Genomic DNA, 12,689 nt, shown 5'->3' with positions numbered 1-12,689 from the left:
CATCATGGCAGAAGGAACTGCCCTGTATAACCAGGGATTCAGTACGAAGTGTTTCCACCTCCAGATAAGTAGGATTTACACCGTAAGTCCTGAACCCTCCCTATATGCACAATTCTACCAGGGATAGAAAACCCTGAAGCTGTCAAATGCTGCATTAGAGTTGTGACTCTGCCCTGGGCAAATCGGACGTAAAATGGGAAACTAGTAATGCACCTGTGGGGGGAAAAAGTGTTAAGGAGTTAATGCCCTGCCTGACGTGCTACCCTTACCAGTGGGAAATGTTAGGAGGAATGTGTAGGGTTTAAGAATCCAGGTTATATTGTCTAGTGGCAAACGAGTTAAACTAGCAAAACAAGCATCAAAATCAGAAACCTCTCCGCACCCAAAAAAAGAAAATTCCAGGTATCGAAGCAAATCCACAAGGGTCCAAATCTTGGCACGACCACACTCTTGTGTTACTTTGGGCCTTAGTCAAACAACAAATAACGACAAAACATGTACTAGTTGCTGGGCATTACTTTAGGCGCTGGGGAAAGAGTGAACGAGGCACACAAGAATCTCTGTCCTTGCAGTCTCAGTTTCTTGGTTTTAGAGGGCAGTATGAGGGTGTTGGCAGTTGACGCTCCCCTAAAGCTCCGGTGCCGGGGCCTCCCTGCTCCCACGTCACCAAGCCCCCGCCCGCACTGCACGCTGACTGCCTTCCCTGGGCTTTGCGCCTCGCTTCCGGCCTCCGCGCCACGCTTCCGGCCTCCGCGCCTCGCTTCCGGCCGGTCGCTCCTTCCTTCCGTTTCTCTATGGTGCGCGGGTCACAGTCTCCGCGGTGGGAAGGGAGTCGCTGTCCTGGACTGGCTTCGGGCGCCGTGAGGTGAGGGAGCATCGGGACCGCGGCGGGGCGGGCCGGGGGGCTCTGGGATTGAGGTGTGGACCGCGCGGAAGGCGTCTTTGGGCTGGAGTCCAACCAGGGTTCCCCGTGCTCACTCCCCGGGGTTCCAGGCCGCTCAGCGCCGCGCGCTCCGTTTCCTTCTGTGGAAAATGTCGCGGTAGCTGCAACATCGTCAGGCCCACGTTGTAGCCTCTGGATGATGGCGACGCGACGATGATGGCAATGGTGATAACAGTTCACGTGCCTTGTGCGCTTAGGGATGCCGGGCACTCTGGACTGTGTTGCCAAAGTCGGGGTTTCCCCCGTTTAAGCCTTTGGGGTTTCGCCTTTGTGGGTTTGGCCAAATCAACCAACCATGGAGGACTGTTTGCCAAAGGGTTTTCAATCGAGTCACTTTCAAAATGTGAATTTACTTCAAAAGAGAAATTTAGGTCACGGCCATAAATACAAAGTCTCGTTCACGTGCCCTATGCAGAAGGTAGTGACACAAATCAGTAGGTTTAACAAAACAGGTCACTGTTAATGGTTCTGGCCCGATTTCAGTCCACAGCTCTGGGACAGTCCTTTGGTTACCACGGGAATATTGGTGTTCATAGGTGTTAAAGGTAAACTGGGGACATGAGCCAGTCTCCTTGAAGCAATCTGAAGTTCCTACAAGTAATTGAAAGGGGGTTAACTTTCGTCTCAGGTGTTCACCATTATGTAAGATCATCCACGTACCATCTGAAGCCCCGCTCCCAAATCGTCTTCCTCACCTTTCCCAGTGGAGGGCATTCCTGGGTTAATGTCCATAACAACCCCCGAGGTAGGTAGGAACTGTTATGTATTGTTTTGTGTTTTTAAGGAGGGTGCGGCTCACCGGGGTCCAGGCGGGGAGCTAACCGGCAACCTTGGTGGTATTCGCACCACGCTCTAGCCAACTGAGCTAAGGGGCCACCCCAGGAACTGTTATTCTTAATTGATCTGTGAGGAAACAGACCCAGAGAAAAGGGAAGTGACTTGACTCGTCCCCGGACTGATGGCCATAAACTAGCAAGAGTGGAGCTTCCAACTCAGGGCTTCTCTGACTCGGCTACGGTGAGCTCTTGGCCTCCTCAGTAATTGTTGGTGACAAGAGTCATTGGGGTAAGTGGGATAGTGCTGTTCACCTTGGGGCTATGGTGACAACCAGGACAGGTAATGGAAGGAGGATGCTTTATGACCCAAATCTTCATGAAATGTTCTTTTAAATTTTAGGGTCAACCAGGGAGTTGAATGCATTGCCAGATGAGATAATGGCAAGAGTAGGAAGCACAATAATGTAGTTCTCAACAGCGCTGATATGGCATTAGATGGACCCAAGCTTTAGCGTACTAGCTGTTTGACCTTGGGCAAGTCATTCACCTTTCTGATCTCAGTGTTCTCATCTGTAAAATGGTACTTGTTCTTATCTAAAAGGTTTGTTAAAGGGATCAAATGAGAACATACCCATAAAGTGCTTAGATCAAGGTCCAGCACACAGTTATCTATCAATAGTATTGGCAGTGGGCTTACATGGCAGTCTGAATAGTTTGGTGCATGGGGTGGTTCTAAAGGAGGTGGAGGTTAAGAAGATGAGGTCACTTTGGATAGCCTGAGGGATTGAACTGAGCCTTTGGAGCGTTGAGTTACTTTTCTTGAGTTATCAAGGGTGTAAATGGCTAGAACTGAAAGTTAGACGCAAGTATTCTGACTTCAGGAAAATTTGCAGTTCCAACTCTGGAAAATATCGAAAGCTTTCTCCTCTTAACAGGTTTCTGCTGTTTCTGCCTGACCTCACCAAACAAGCATGTCATCAGAATCGAGCAAAAAACGGAAGCCCAAAGTGATCCGAAGTGATGGAGCTCCATCGGAAGGGAAGCGTAATCGTTCTGACACTGAGCAGGTGAGATAAGCCAGGGCTGCCATGCTGCTGAGAAATTGCAGCTTGTGGCCAAGCACCTGGCTGTGGGTTTACAGCAGCTGAGGGTCACAGGGAGAGCCTCCAAGGTGGCCTCTGCTTAACCGGGTGCCCAAAATTCACTTGGCTCTACAAAGTAGCCACATCAAGTTTAGCTGCAGCATCCCGGGAACCAACAAGCCTATATTAGACATGATTAGTGCCTGAACAGAGAATTCATGCTAGTATGGTGTGTGTCTCCAATGTTCCTGGTGGTCAGAAGAAGGCAGTCCATATACAGCATGCCACTGGACATTGCTCAGTAGCATTGCTGTCTGCTACTGAGACAGTGCCAGAACCACATGCCCGCAGAACCTCTTCAGTAGGTTCTTCTCCTTTGCTGTTTCTCTATCCTTGAATCTGTCGAGCTCATTTATGACTTAACTGTTTAATTATTTGATGGGTTATGTTTTTTGTTTGTTTTTAATACTAGAATAGAGAAATACATGGGCTAAAATTTAAGTAGGTAATGATACTTTCCTCAGATTTATGAAATCAAGATTAATGAAGGGCCTCATCCTTTTGGGGGCAATGATTCTGACTCTTTTTTAATTGAGGTGTAAATGACATAACATTATGTTAGTTTCAGGTGCCCAACAAAATGATTCACTGTTTGATATATTGCAAAATGATCGCAATAAGTCTAGTTAGCACCCATCACCATACATAGTTATAAAAAATTTCTTGTAATGAGAACTTTTAAGATCTAGTCTCTTAGTAGCTTTCAAATATGCAATACAGTATCATTAACTAGTTGACTGTATTAAAGAGATGTTCTGTTTACTCCAAAGGCTAGGGGAGTAATAATATTTTAGTCTCTGTTGAAGCTTGATTTGACCATCTAAACACCCAAGTTTGGTTAAATTAATTCTGGTTTATTTAACAGACTATCTGTCATTCAGCCATTTTGATAGAGAGCTATATTTATTGTGATGGGAAAGTGTACTAAATAGCATGGACAATATGATCCCATTTTGTTTGAAAATAAAATTTATATTTACCCACAGTATTGACAATAGAGTTATTTCAGCCTGGGAGGTGAGGTTACAGGCAATTTTTCATTTCGTTTTTGATACTCCTCACGATGTTCTGAAGCTCTGTCACCAAGCATGCATTACTTTATAATCAGAAAGGAGAAAAGAGGAATTCTTTTCCATTTTAAAAAGAGGACCAACATTTGATTCGAGGACCAGATCCTTTAGAGACCTGATGTGGGCTTCATTGTTACTGAGCCCAGCCCATGTTCCTCGTCCCAACATGGAGACTTTACTCCACACCCAAAGCCCGTATTCTTGCCTCCACAGGAAGGTAAATACTACAGCGAGGAGGCTGAGGTGGATTTACGGGACCCTGGCAGAGACTACGAGCTGTACAAGTACACATGCCAGGAGTTACAGAGGCTCATGGCCGAGATACAGGACCTGAAGAGCAAGGGAGGCAAGGATGTGGTAAGGAGACAAGCACGAACCTGGTGGGTCTGCATGGATGGATCTGTTTTGCACCTACCAAAGCCCTTCCTGATCTTGGTCTTCTGTCCTAGCTGCGAATACGTAGTTGGAGCCTGAGGGCTCCAGAGACCTGCCTGTTAATTTACTGGAATGTCTCATCACCACCCAATCACCACTTACAGTAACGAAAGTACAGGGGAATTAGGTAATTAATTTTTCCATAACTATAATTTGATAATTCATCCAACCAATGTTTATTAAATGATAGGCATTTTGCTAGTTGTTGAGACATGGTGGTACATGTAAATGTCCTTGCTTAAAAGGGTGGATATGTACAAGTAAATCACACCAAAATGGATTATTAATATTAAATGAATAAACCAGGCTTTGGGCAGAGAAACTAAAGTGTGACTAAAAACTAGATGGATAAGTTCAAAACAACAAAAAACCATCCATGTTTTTCCAGGAATCTCACTGATTTGTGCTTATACTTACTGGCCAATATTGTTAAGATTATTACATCTTACCTATTTTACTGTATCTAAGCTTTACAGCTATAATTCTATTTTCATTTAAATTATTCTATAATGTTATTTATAGAGCTCAAATTGTATGGCAAGATGTTGCTATTGTTAGGATTTCTGTGTCTAACATGCAGGGACAGATAGTAACTGCATTGGCTACACTTGCTCCATCTTCATTTCTTATTACTTCAGTCCAAGCAGAAATTGCTTTTTTGCCTGCAAACCTTAAGCATTTCGCTCGTACAGTCATTCTTCCATTTCCCTCGGCCACTTCTCATGGTTCTGAGCTCCTCCCAGTGTCTGGTTTGGGGCTAAAGGAAGCAGAGCCAGCACCTGTTGGTGAGGTGTTGACCTGCTTTTCTTTGCCCGCAGGCAGTCGAGATTGAAGATCGGAGGATCCAGAGCTGTGTGCATTTCATGACTCTAAAGAAGCTAAACCGATTAGCCCACATCAGGTTGAAGAAAGGAAGAGATCAGACCCATGAGGTAGGAGTTGAGAGGTTTAACCCTCTTTCTCTTCTCTCCTCCCCATCCCCTTCATAAGCCCCTCTGTCAGTTTGCTGCTGCCCTGCCCTGCGCCACGTTGACTTGCCCCGCTCACCTCTGACCTTGTCTGTCTTTCAGGCCAAGCAGAAGGTAGATGCCTATCACCTGCAGCTCCAGAACCTGTTGTATGAGGTGATGCACCTGCAGAAGGAGATCACCAAATGTCTGGAGTTTAAGTGAGTTTTGCAGGACAGGGCTTTGGCAAGGTGGTCTGTTGGGGACTGCTTTGCCCTACATAGCTCTCTGTTGAGCTAGTCTCTTTCAAAAGGAAATCAGATGAGCGTAGAGACTGCAGGACCTGGGAGAAGGGTGAAGAGATCACTTCGAGTGGGAAAATTGGAAGCAGTGTTTTCAGGCTGCACAAAGAAACTCAGAAGCTTGTCTGACCCGTTTGAATTTTGAGCTCTGCACCTGGTCAAAAGCAGTTGTCTCTCCCAGCAGGGCTCTTTACACTCATTACCAGTTTGATTTCTGGGCACCTTGTATGGGAGCAACTCACTTCTAGTTAACGTCCTTTAACCTTTTGGCCCAGTTTTCATCTCCAAAGTTCCAACAGTTCATTTTTGCACATGGATTTTATTCTTTGGAACCTGAATTTCTTGCTTCTTAGCTGCCTTCAGGTGAACAAACTAGAGTTTGGCAGTGTTCTTAAAACTCAGTGCCTTTTGGTAAATCTAAGCTGAGAGATGAGAAGGAGGAAGGAGTAGAAAGAGGAAGAGAAGGGAATGTGTTCTTGATTGGTCAGAACTATTTGTGCAAACTGAAAAGAGGCCTATTTTATTTAAATGAACTTGGGGTGAGAGGGGCAAGTTAGACGTTGGGCCTTGTGTATTTTTAATGATGATGATGCTGGTTTTTGAGAGGCGTCTTTATCTGCTCCATAAATTCATCACATAATAATATTAAATACTAAGAGGTGACATCTGCATCAGGTCTGTACCTTAGTTAATACTGTGTTTTCCCGAAAATAAGACCTAGCCGGACAATCAGCTCTAATGCATCTTTTGGAGCAAAAATTAATATAAGACCCGGTCTTATATTATATTACATTATATTATAGTACATTATATTTTATATATCATATATTATACTATATTATTACATAAGACTAGGTCTCATATAGTAAAATAAGACAAGGTCTTATATTAATTTTTGCTCCAAAAGACGCATTAGAGCTGATTATCTGGCTAGGTCTTATTTTCACGGAAACACAATAGTATTTTGCCATTGTCAGTCAGTTTCCTAGTTTTGATAATGTACTGTGTTTAGATATTATCATTGTGGGAACCCAGGGAAAGGTAGACAGAGGAAATAAACTCTCAGTACTATTTTTGAAACTTCTTGTTGAGTCTTAAGTTATTTAAAAGTAAAAAAGGTACAAAAACAAAATAAAAGAATGTGATACCCCAACCTGTAACCATCACTCAGATAAAAGCTGACAAACCCAAAATACAGCAGAACTCAGGCTTATGGAGAGCCAGGTGGCCATGGTGGACCCTGGAGTTAGATAGCCTGGGTTCAAATCCCAGCTCTGCCACTCACTAGCTGTGTGACCTTGGGCAAGCTGCTTAACTATGGTAGACTCCATATCATTTGAAAAATGGAGATGAAAGTCCCCATTTCATAGAGTTGTTTTGAGAATGAAGTGAGGTAAGGTTGACATACAGTGGGTGTTTCATACATGGTAGCTGCTGTTATTGCCATCATCTGCCTATGACCTGTGTACTCTGTTACTGCAGGAAAGAGTATTGGATTTCTTTTATACATGTGTGTCACTGTACATGCAACAATTAAAACCTCTGGATCTTTTCACATCTGGTTATGCCATGTTGGATCGTCCCCATTCCATGCTTATACTGTTAATGTTTTGAACTTAAATGCAGACCCTTATGTTTATTCCTGTTAAATAACATTTCCTATTTCAACCTAGCAATCTAGGCCTAGACCATAGTATTTTTATCACTTTAAGCTCTTAGCTCTCTTGTTCAGCTTGGAGATACTTGTAAATTTGATAAGCATCCCTTCCAGGTCTTTAGCTAATACATGGATAAAAAGGTTGGACAGCATGGATAAAGATCCTGTGACATGTCACCAACTACCTCTCTTCAAACTGAAACATTTGCTAATGAGCATTTGCTGAGAAGAATGGACTCCAGGTCGCTGGGTAGCTGAGGACCTAGGCTAAGTGGGCGTACATTGTGGGGAACTGGGGGCCTGCTTAAGCCACAGTTTGGGTTCCTAAGACCAGCAGCTTGACATTTGTTTTTGTCTGCAGGTCAAAGCATGAAGAAATTGATCTGGTCAGTTTAGAGGAGTTTTATAAGGACGCTCCTCCAGATATCAGCAAGGCTGAAGTCACCATGGGTGACCCTCACCAGCAAACCCTTGCACGTCTGGATTGGGAGCTGGAGCAGCGGAAAAGGTGGCGTTTCCTCTTTCTTGACTTTGTTCCACCTGTGCAGACACAGACCTTTACCCACGGGGATTCGTCCTTTGTCAAGACCCACAATCAGACAGCAAAACACTGTGGAACCAGCAGAATAGTCTCTAAGACCAAATCCCATTTTGTGATTAATTCACATCTGATAGTTCAGACTTGGCTAACTGCATCATGGGTAGGGTTGGAATTGCTTAAGGCTGTAACAGAAAGTTGAAATAACTTTTCTTTAAAAATTTCAAACCTGAGACCTAAATACCTTTGTACTGTGAATCTAATTTTATTTTTTGGCTTTCCCCCTGCCTCTAAGAATATCCCTGTGGTATTTTAAAGCTTTGCAAATATTATTTTAGAAGGTTGTACAACATTTTCATGTATACACAAGTTGCAATTCATAAAATTATTCCCCTATTGGATTGCTTTTAGGTTGTTTACATTTTTTGCTATCATAATTAATTCAAGGTACAGCTTCCTATACTTCCCTATACTTCCCTATACTAATAAAGAGCTTTTAGTTATTAACTATAAATAGAATGTCTATACTGTGTAATTTAATCTAGGTCTTTGTAAGAATATGGTGGGGTGTTTTTTTTCCATATTGGAGTTTTAATGGCTTCATCTCTTCCATTATGGAGACTTTTTCTCTTTCATATTTGTACAAGAATTCTAGGGCTTTTGGTTGGCATACCTGTTGTAATTTCTGTCGGAGAAGCACCTGTTTTTACCCCATGCTTTTTCTGTTATAGAATGTACTCTGTGCCATTGGTCCATGTTATGCATTTGATAAGCACTAAGTCTGGTTCATAGAGAATTGGTGTCAGTTTTTTAGCAGATGAGGCTGGTCCGTCACTCCCCCCCTGTCCAGTACACCACTTGCCCTGGACACAGGCTAACCCATGAGTGTTGCAATCCTGTGTCACTGGTCCGAATCCATCGCCACCCTGCCCTACTCAGGCCAGTCTATAGTCTTTTGAGTCCTGTAACTGCTAGGACTACATTTGTGAAAATTGGGCTCTTGCTTCTAGAAGCAAGAAATGGAGCAGGAGATGACACAGGTACTGTGTTTCCCTGAAAATAAGACCTAACCGGAAAATAAGCCCTAGCATGATTTTTCAGGATGACATTCCCTGAACATAAGCCCTAATGCGTCTTTTGGAGCAAAAATAAATATGAGACCCTGTCTTATTTACGGGGAAACACAGTATTTCCTAGTGGTTATGGACAGAGCCAGACAGGCATGGATTTAAAGCCTAGCTCTGTGCCTGCTCTTAGCTGGATGACCCTGGGCAAATTACCTACCTCCCTGAGCCTTACTTTCCTCCTTTGGGGATAAGAAGAGTCCCGATCTTCCAATGTTTTTATAGGAATGAATGCAATAATGCTTATAAAGAGTTTTCAAAGTGCCGGGCACATAGTAAGTGCTTGGTAAACATTAGTTCATCCCAACTGCTGTTACTTGGTGGATTCTGACAGTAAACAGGCACGTCAGGATATCCCTGGAGAGCATCTAGTACCAGTGCTCTGTCCTTCCTCAACAGGCTGGCAGAGAAGTACCGAGAGTGCCTATCCAACAAGGAGAAGATTCTTAAGGAGATTGAGGTGAAGAAGGAGTACCTGAGCAGCCTCCAGCCCCGTCTCAACAGCATCATGCAGGTGAGGGCCTCTCTCCTATTCCCCGAGCCTTTTGCTTTGCTGTCCCTGAAGAACCAGTGAAATCTTGCTGACTTGAGGCCACTAGCAGCCATGTCTCCCTTTGGGTTTTGTCAGGTCTGTTATCTGTTATCCTAATCTGTGTTGGGGCACAGTGCACAGATGGTCCTGGCTAACGTCCTATCCAGCTGGTATAATAAGGTGGTGTCCTGGGTGGAAGAAATGCTGCCCAGGTGGGCTCAGGAATATATACACACATTTACCTGGACATTTTTTTTTTCACCCAGAGCCTCATCCGGGTAAAACACTTTTGCGAACTCTTAAGTTTAGTTTACCCTCTACGTGGTCTCCATCAGCCCACAGTCTCCAGGCGTCTAAGTATGTTTCTATGGATATCTGTTAGATCCCCCTGACTGTACCTCAGGGCCAGGTGCTCAGCCAGATCTTGCTTTGAAAAGAACTTTACCAAAAAAAATCACAAAAAAAACAGGCAGATGGGTGGCTCAGTTGGTTAGAGCGCGGGCTCTGGGCAACGGGGCTGCCGGTTTGATTCCCACATAGGCCAGTGAGCTGCGCCCTCCGCAACTAAAATGAAGTCAATGAGCTGCCGCTGAGTTCCGGGGTGGCCAGATGGCTCAGTTGGTTGGAGCATGGGCTCTCAACCACAAGGTTACCGGTTCAACTCCCTCAAAGGATGGTGGGCTGCACCCCCTGCAACTAAGACTGAACACGGCACCTTGAGTGGAGCTGCCGCTGAGCTCCCGGATGGCTCGGTTGGAGCGCGTCCTCTCAACCACAAGGTTGCCGGTTCGACTCCCTCAAGGGATGGTGGGCTGCGCCCCCCGCAACTAACAACGGCGACTGGACCTGGAGCTGAGATGCGCCCTCCACAACTAAGATTGAAAGGACAACAACTTGACTTGGATGGAGCTGATGAGAGGCCTGGGAAAAACACAACACTGTTCCCCAATAAAAAGTCCTGGAAATATACACTGTTCCCCAATAATGTCCTGTTCCCTTCCCCAATAAAATCTTTAAAAATAAATGAACAGAACTTATATTTGAAAGCCATTAGAGACCTTAGGGTGAGAAATCCCCACTTCACCTATAAAATGTAATGTTTTTCTATATAGGTGACCTGATTCTGTTTGCTTTGTGAAGCCAGATTTGGTCTAAATCCTTAGTTTTATGAAGCAGGGTAAGTGGTTAACATGGTGGAACTTTGCAAAAGGACCCTAGAGAAGTTATAAACGCCCTTTTCTGAAATTTGGCAGGATCTACATTTCTTCCTTTGAACTCTAGGCATAGAATTAGAATTGTTAAGAGAGAGATTCCCCAGAGCACTTCATAATGGAACAGAAAGAAAATAGAAACAAAAAGGTAGAGTTGTTAAAAAATATGCCATGCATATATTTAGGTTTGGAAGACTGTGAAAGTTTTCTAAAGTGATTGTACTGACTTTAGAAAATTTCCTCCAGCACCATGTGGAAGTTCTAATTGCTCCACATCCTGCTGACACTTAATGTTGTCAGTCTCCTTAATTGTAGCCATTCTGGAGGGCGTTGCTTTTGGGTTTAATTTCCTTTTCCCTGGGACTAGTGAGCACAGCACCTTTTATATACTGATTAGCTTTTGGATTAACCCTTTAGAAAAGGGCCTATTCAAGTCTTTTGCCCATTTTTCTGTTGGATTGCTTGGAGTATATTATATTTTCTGGAAATGAGTCTTCTGCACATCTTTCCCATTCTGTGACTTTCCTCTTGTAATGGTATCCTTTAATGAGCAGATGTTCTTAATTTTACTACCTAATTATCAATGGTTTTTTTTATGGTATCTATCCATGCACCAATATTACTTTGTCTTATTTACTGTAGCTTTATCAGAAGTCTTGGGGCCGGCCTGGTGGCTCAGGTGGTTGGAGTGCAGTGTTCCTAACACCGAGCTCGCGGGTTCAATTCCACTTGGGCCAGTGAGCTGTACCCTCTACAGCTAAGATTATGAACAATGGCTCTCCCTGGAGCTGGGCTGCCGTTAGCAGCCGGAGGTCGACGTGAGCTGCCATGGGCTACTGTGTGCTGCCAGGAGCAGTTGGTGGCCAGCGGCCAGCGTGAGTGGCCAGCAGCCAGCATGAGCAGCTGGCAGCTGGCGAAAGCTGCTGTGAGCGGCCGACCAATGACCAGCGCGGTGACCGACTGCCTCAGCCAGGGGGAGCGCAAGGCTCATAACACCAGCATGGGCCAGGGAGCTGTGTCCTACACAACTGGACTGAGAAACAGCGGCTTGAACCGGAGTGGGGGGGCGGGGAGTCTCGATGCTCAGTAGTAAAAATCCTACAACTTTATTTTTCAGGGTGTCTTGGTTATTCTTGGCCTTTTGCACTTGCATGCAAATTTTAGAATCAGTCTATTTTTTTGTTTTAATTTTTATTGGGGAATATTGGGGAGCAGTGTGTTTTTCCAGGACCCATCAGCTCCAGGTCAAATCATTGTTCTCAATCTAGTTCTGGAAGGCGCAGCTCACTGGCCCCTGCGGGAATCGAACCGGCGACATTGGTGTTACGAGCACCCGCCTCACTCTAACCACTGACCCAACCGGCTGCCCCATCAGCTAGTCTATTTTTATCTGCTAGATTCAGACTAGGATTGCATTGAATCTGTAGATCACTTTCAGGAGAATTGACATCTGGACAGTATTGAGTCTTCCAGGCCATTACCATGGCATATGTGTCCATTCATTTAGATCTTTCACTCCTCTTTGTGTAGAGGCTGACGCACCTTTCGTTTATTGATTCTTAGGTATTTGATGTTTTCCTGATGCTATTGGAAATGCTGTCTTTTTTTAAGTTTATTTTCTCAACTGTTTGGTATAAAGAAATGCAATCGATTTTTTTATATTGACCTTTTATCCACGTTAGTTCTGTTAGCTTGTACTATGTATCGCTTTCATAATAAAAATAAACTATACAGGGTAACTAAGTGGCTACGTGGTCATACCTGGACTACCTGAAACGGGAAAACAAAAATCCTTCTTTTGTTGCATGCAGGCTTCCCTCCCGGTGCAAGAGTACCTGTTCATGCCGTTTGACCAGGCTCACAAGCAGTATGAGACGGCCAGACACCTGCCGCCTCCCCTCTATGTTCTCTTTGTCCAGGCCACTGCTTATGGGCAGGCCTGTGGTGAGTATTGGGCCGGGTGAGGAAGAGGGGCTGTGGGCACAGCAGCCATGGCTGACTGAGTCATTTGG

General features: G+C 44.5%; 1 protein-coding gene across 13 annotated transcripts in view; it reads left to right on the top strand.

Annotated features, from left to right (window-relative positions):
* The first annotated feature begins 775 nt into the window (after positions 1 to 775).
* Positions 776 to 12,689, top strand: part of THOC5 (THO complex subunit 5) — a 29,561-nt gene continuing 17,647 nt past the window's right edge. For 3 of the 13 annotated variants that reach the window (XM_081037965.1, XM_081037958.1, XM_081037960.1), the window contains exons 1-9: positions 790 to 865; positions 1,572 to 1,688; positions 2,655 to 2,786; positions 4,145 to 4,288; positions 5,185 to 5,298; positions 5,437 to 5,534; positions 7,634 to 7,780; positions 9,334 to 9,448; positions 12,489 to 12,621. In XM_081037965.1, the coding sequence (XP_080894091.1) occupies positions 2,691 to 2,786; positions 4,145 to 4,288; positions 5,185 to 5,298; positions 5,437 to 5,534; positions 7,634 to 7,780; positions 9,334 to 9,448; positions 12,489 to 12,621 (847 nt within the window). In that variant the 5' untranslated portion in view covers positions 790 to 865; positions 1,572 to 1,688; positions 2,655 to 2,690. Of the gene's footprint in view, positions 866 to 1,571; positions 1,693 to 1,727; positions 2,009 to 2,654; positions 2,787 to 4,144; positions 4,289 to 5,184; positions 5,299 to 5,436; positions 5,535 to 7,633; positions 7,781 to 9,333; positions 9,449 to 12,488; positions 12,622 to 12,689 lie in introns of those variants that run through there. The other 10 variants (XM_081037966.1, XM_081037961.1, XM_081037967.1 and 7 more) reach the window with 7 other exon arrangements.

This window comes from Rhinolophus hipposideros, assembly GCF_964194185.1.
Source record: "Rhinolophus hipposideros genome assembly, chromosome: 24".
In the NCBI taxonomy this organism is placed as follows: domain Eukaryota; kingdom Metazoa; phylum Chordata; class Mammalia; order Chiroptera; family Rhinolophidae; genus Rhinolophus; species Rhinolophus hipposideros.
The sequence above is the reverse complement of the archived record's forward strand: the minus strand, read 5'-3'. Positions and strand labels throughout refer to the sequence as shown.